The sequence below is a fragment of the Lolium perenne genome, chromosome 7, assembly GCF_019359855.2.
Source record: "Lolium perenne isolate Kyuss_39 chromosome 7, Kyuss_2.0, whole genome shotgun sequence".
Classification (NCBI taxonomy): domain Eukaryota; kingdom Viridiplantae; phylum Streptophyta; class Magnoliopsida; order Poales; family Poaceae; genus Lolium; species Lolium perenne.
The window spans coordinates 249,244,360-249,249,919 of NC_067250.2; the positions used below are offsets into that span (position 1 = coordinate 249,244,360).

General features: G+C 52.0%; 1 protein-coding gene across 1 annotated transcript; it reads left to right on the forward strand.

Annotated features, from left to right (window-relative positions):
• The first annotated feature begins 890 nt into the window (after positions 1–890).
• On the forward strand, positions 891–5,087 carry LOC127313263 (beta-galactosidase 9). Its single transcript, XM_051343813.2, has 14 exons — positions 891–1,392; positions 1,510–1,576; positions 1,680–1,916; positions 2,278–2,366; positions 2,467–2,572; positions 2,658–2,745; positions 2,866–2,984; positions 3,089–3,253; positions 3,338–3,507; positions 3,629–3,738; positions 3,828–3,937; positions 4,026–4,136; positions 4,219–4,320; positions 4,418–5,087. The coding sequence occupies exons 1-14, from the start codon at positions 1,031–1,033 to the stop codon at positions 4,727–4,729; spliced, it is 2,148 nt and encodes a 715-aa protein (XP_051199773.1). The 5' UTR covers positions 891–1,030; the 3' UTR covers positions 4,730–5,087.
• Positions 5,088–5,560: the final 473 nt, after the last annotated feature.

The following is a 5,560-nucleotide window of genomic DNA, read 5'->3' on the forward strand; positions in this document are numbered from 1 at the left end:
GTTTATCTATAGAAGATATGAGTTTCAGATTGCATACCTTAAGTCTGAACTAACATAAAATTAGCAGGGAGCACCCGTTTACACAAGTTTCTACTAACGTAAAGTCAGCACAGCATACTTAAATAGCAGCAACAACAATAACAAACTCCTAAAAAGGTACAGTACTCACTAGGCTAACTTGTACCCAACACCAAAGTTCCTTTTAGATAATACACTGCAACAATTTTCAGCGCGACATAATGTACATGCTAGTTGCGGAAAAAGGAATGGCACTTCGTACCGCCAAAATAGACTGCCCTCAAATCAACGTTGCTCTAGATTTCTCTGGCCCAATATAAGCAATATTCAAAGTCATCCGGTAAGTGAGTGCAACTACTTCAACCGCTAATTGAATTCACCAACCGCTCATGAACATCGTCCCTCCGGGCACGCAACTCGGCTGATATGTCATGCGATCCAAATTAACTTCAGTTAAAACCATGCACCAAACAAATCAAATGGGGATACTTATAGATTGTAAAGAAAACTATAGAAAAAACACACGAGCAGAGGGGTTCCTATCATCATCCTATGGAATGTGGGCTCCATCTCTCGTCTTCCTCCCCTCGCAATCCGGTTACCGCTCTGCCTACTCCAGCGTCAGGGAACACGCTTCCTCTGCTTTCCGCTTCACAGTTTCACCATTTCGACTCCGGTTCTCCTCCTTCCCTTGAAGTGGTAAACATCACCGACTAATCCAAAAAGGGAGGGGGAAAGATCGGAAGGGAGCAGTTAAACAAGCAAAAAAAGATTCCAGAAATCAGGAATACGTTCCCATTCGGGCACTGGCGCCGCCCAGTCGATTGATAGGCTCGTCATCCACCGGCACATATAAGCCCACCGCCACACCTTCCCTCAATCCCTCCTCTCCCACTCTTCCCTCTTCTCCATTGCCCCACCAAGAAGCCAACAACCAGTTCACACACTGTCCTAGCAGAGCAACAGAGCCGGCCCGAGGCTCCCGGCCGGCCGTTTGCTAGGTGGCGCCACCATGTCCAGCGGCGTCCTCCTCCTCGTCCTGCTCGCCGTATTCGCCTCCACGGCCAATGCGGCCGTCTCCTACGACCACAGGGCCGTGGTCATCAACGGGCAGCGCCGCATCCTCATGTCCGGCTCCATCCACTACCCGCGCAGCACCCCGGAGATGTGGCCGGACCTGATCCAGAAGGCCAAGGACGGCGGCCTCGACGTGATCCAGACGTACGTGTTCTGGAACGGGCACGAGCCGGTGCAGGGGCAGTACTACTTCGGCGACCGCTACGACCTCGTCCGCTTCGTCAAGCTCGCCAAGCAGGCCGGACTCTACGTCCACCTCCGCATCGGACCATACGTCTGCGCCGAGTGGAACTTCGGGTCAGCAGCCAATTACTCAATGCAACAGCCATTCCATTCTTTGGTAGCTACTTTGGATTTGCTTCCTTGATATATATACTTTGGTAAGCTAATTTGTATTTGCTTTGGGTGCTGCAGTGGATTCCCTGTCTGGCTCAAGTATGTGCCTGGCATGAGCTTCCGGACTGACAATGGCCCCTTCAAGGTATCACTGACAGTCAAACGGCCCCTTCGATTTTGGTCTCTTCCTTTCGTCCACTGTTGCATGGTTTTGTATCTTACGGCGTCTCCGGCGGTGCGAATTGCAGGCGGCGATGCAGACGTTCGTGGAGAAGATCGTGTCGATGATGAAGTCGGAGGGGCTCTTCGAGTGGCAGGGCGGGCCCATCATCCTGGCTCAGGTGGAGAACGAGTACGGGCCCATGGAGTCCGTCATGGGCGCCGGCGCCAAGCCCTACGCCAACTGGGCAGCCAAGATGGCCGTCGCCACCGACGCCGGCGTGCCGTGGGTGATGTGCAAGCAGGAGGACGCCCCGGACCCCGTGGTAATAACCATCTCCTCCTCATCTCTCTCTCTCTCTCACCGTCGATGCCATCCAACGCCATGATGCAGAGAGCAAATTTGTGGTACCAGCTAATTTAACCACCTCCCTTTCTCGCAATCGCCACATGCTTCCGTTAGGACATCACATCACCGAATCACTGAACGCTGCCACCGCACTTGCTTTCCAGCACAGCAGAACTTGCCAACTTTGCAGCCTGGCATATGTAGTGAGTGGCATTGGCGCCAGATAATTGTTTTTTTCTCTGTTTTTTTAGGATACTTTCTTCTTTGTAAATCGATTCTTTTGGCTTTTCTGTTCTTGTCTTAACTTTGGATGCTGATTGAACTGATGGTGGCGGCAGATAAACACCTGCAACGGTTTCTACTGCGACGACTTCACCCCCAACTCCAAAGGCAAGCCTTCCATGTGGACTGAAGCTTGGAGTGGATGGTAAATTTGTTTGAATCTTAAAAATTCTCAACAAACACAAGTGAAATGTCAAGCATCCACAGCAATGTTGACACGGTCGATCATGCTGGTTCATTTTAAGGTTTACGGCTTTCGGAGGCGCGGTGCCCCACCGGCCGGTGGAGGATCTAGCGTTCGCGGTGGCGAGGTACGTCCAGAAGGGCGGCTCCTTCGTGAACTACTACATGGTGAGCCACTGAAGCTGGGTCGTCTTCACTCAGATGCTTGAGTTTTCAGTGGGTACAGGCACCTAACATTTGCTCCCTTTTTCAGTACCATGGAGGCACTAACTTCGACCGCACCGCCGGTGGCCCATTCATCGCAACGAGCTACGACTACGACGCCCCGATTGACGAATACGGTACACAATCCAGTTCATGTTTGGCTTCGCCTTCCTGGAGTGTAAAATCAGGGGTAGCCGATCTTCGCATTGAGAAATTCTGCTCTCATCATATGAAGTAATTGTTGGTACGGTGCACAGGTCTGCTTAGACAGCCGAAATGGGGTCACCTGAGGGACCTGCACAAGGCCATCAAGCAGGCCGAGCCGGCACTCGTCTCCGGAGATCCCACCGTCCAGTCCATTGGGAGCTACGAGAAGGTTTGATACTTAATTTGGTCTTGTTGCTTTCCTAATCAGAAAATATCCAGCCAAATGAAGTGACAACAGATCCATTTATAACTGATCGAGTTCTGTTTCTTCAGGCGTACGTGTTTAAGTCGAGCACCGGAGCCTGCGCCGCGTTCCTGTCCAATTACCACACAAGCTCCGCCGCGAAAGTGGTTTACAACGGGCAGCGGTACGACCTCCCGGCATGGTCCATCAGCATCCTGCCGGACTGCAAGACCGCCGTCTTCAACACCGCCACGGTGCGACAGATAGAAATAATGACTGAAACTAAACACTATCCAGCCTGAATGTCTAACATGTCCTGACGATATATTGCGCTGCAGGTGAAGGAGCCGTCGGCGCCGGCGAAGATGAACCCGGCAGGGGGCTTCTCGTGGCAGTCGTACAGCGAGGACACCAACTCGCTGGACTCGAGCGCCTTCACCAAGGACGGCCTGGTGGAGCAGCTGAGCATGACCTGGGACAAGTCGGACTACCTGTGGTACACCACCTAGTGAGTGACGAACAAACTGACCCTTCTTGAAAACTGACCATCTCTGTCTGAACCTATTTGAGCTCTGAATGTTCGTTACCTTTTTTGATAATGTTCGTTACCTTGATGTACATCGATGCAGCGTGAACATCGACTCGAGCGAGCAGTTCTTGAAGTCCGGCCAGTGGCCGCAGCTCACCATCAACTCTGCCGGCCACTCGTTGCAGGTGTTCGTCAACGGGCAATCTTACGGTAATTGTCTGAATCATCCTTGTCAGAGCTGCATCTTTTTATCGACAAAACCAAATCTGAAAGTTTTATTGATGGACTCTATGTCACAGGAACTGCTTATGGAGGTTATGACAACCCTAAACTCACGTACAGCAAGTCCGTGAAGATGTGGCAGGGCAGCAACAAGATCTCCATCCTGAGCTCCGCAATGGGCCTAGCTGTAAGTTGATCACAAATTAAGAGTTTTGACACCGTTTCACTTCAGATCATTTTGTAAGATGCACTACAATCTCCTGTGTTTGCCGCAGAATATGGGTACCCACTACGAGACCTGGAACGTGGGCGTTCTCGGCCCGGTGACACTCTCAGGGCTGAACCAGGGGAAGAGAGACCTCAGCAACCAGAAATGGACATACCAGGTAAACCACATTTGTTCGAACTGAACATGCCAATTGAACTGAACATTTGCTCAGTACTGATCAAGATTTCCTGTCGTCTCAGGTCGGCCTGAAAGGCGAATCGCTCGGCGTGAACACCATCACCGGAAGCTCCTCCGTCGAGTGGAGCAGCGCCAGCGGCGCGCAGCCACTGACATGGCACAAGGTCAGTTCCGATTCACAATGGCACTAGTCTAACTGTTCCGTTTCCATTTCTGCTGAACTTTGCAATTCTGAACTTTCTTTGCTGCTGATCTCTCCAGGCCTACTTCGCCGCGCCGGCCGGCAGCGCGCCGGTGGCCCTGGACATGGGCAGCATGGGGAAGGGGCAGATCTGGGTGAACGGCCACAACGCCGGGCGGTACTGGTCGTACAAGGCCTCCGGCAGCTGCGGCGGCTGCAGCTACACCGGCACCTACAGCGAGACCAAGTGCCAGACCAACTGCGGCGACGTCTCCCAGCGGTGGTACCACGTGCCCCGCTCCTGGCTCAAGCCCAGCGGGAACATGCTCGTCGTGCTCGAGGAGTTCGGCGGCGACCTGTCGGGCGTCACGCTGGTGACCAGGACGACATGAGAGAAGAAGAGGAGAGCTTGAAGAAATCGAAGCGGGTGGACACAAATTAGTTTTGAATAGATTTCACTGATGGATTTGAGGAGCACAGATATATACCACGTAGATACTGATGTCGCTGGTGGAGTACGTACAAGGAGTACCAGCATTATTTATTGGGAGTGGACTTGGCCGCCGGCGTGGTTGCAGGAACTGCAGCTCCGGCGAGGTGGCCGTCGTTATACACTTATTTCGAGCAATAGCCTCTAGGTGGATTTTCTCTATAGCCTGCGCACGCATGTGCCCAATCTGTATTGCAGAATTTATTTTGGCATGTGGTAGTGGTACGTGCTCTTTTTAATTTACGTATTTTTTATTAAAAGTATACAGTAAGTCTTTTAAAAGCAAATTTAGCTTTCTAAAAAGTCTTATATCGAAGCTCGGTGATCAGGTATATAGGTGACCATGTACTTACATACCGATGGGTGTCTCTAGAAGCGTTAGTTTATCTGTGAGGTGTGTGGTCCTCCCAACAAAGCTCGTACCGGCTAATTTATTAACTTCCACACCAGATGCAGCACCAGATGCGACACCGTCCGTTCCCTACCATGGCCTCCCCTCGAGCTCTTGCTGACTCGATTCGGCCGGTGATGGTCACCCCCTTGAGCCCCGTCGACTCTATTTGGGCCTTCATGGCCGCTGCACCTGCACGAACTCCCGTTGACTGAATTTGGAGATGCGTGGCGGTTGGCGGAGCGAGATCGGCTAGTCTCCCCATTTTTCTTTTCTATTTTTGTTGACCAGGGCACCGTCTGACGTATGTTGATCGTCGGGAGCAGAGTGGAGGCGGATGGG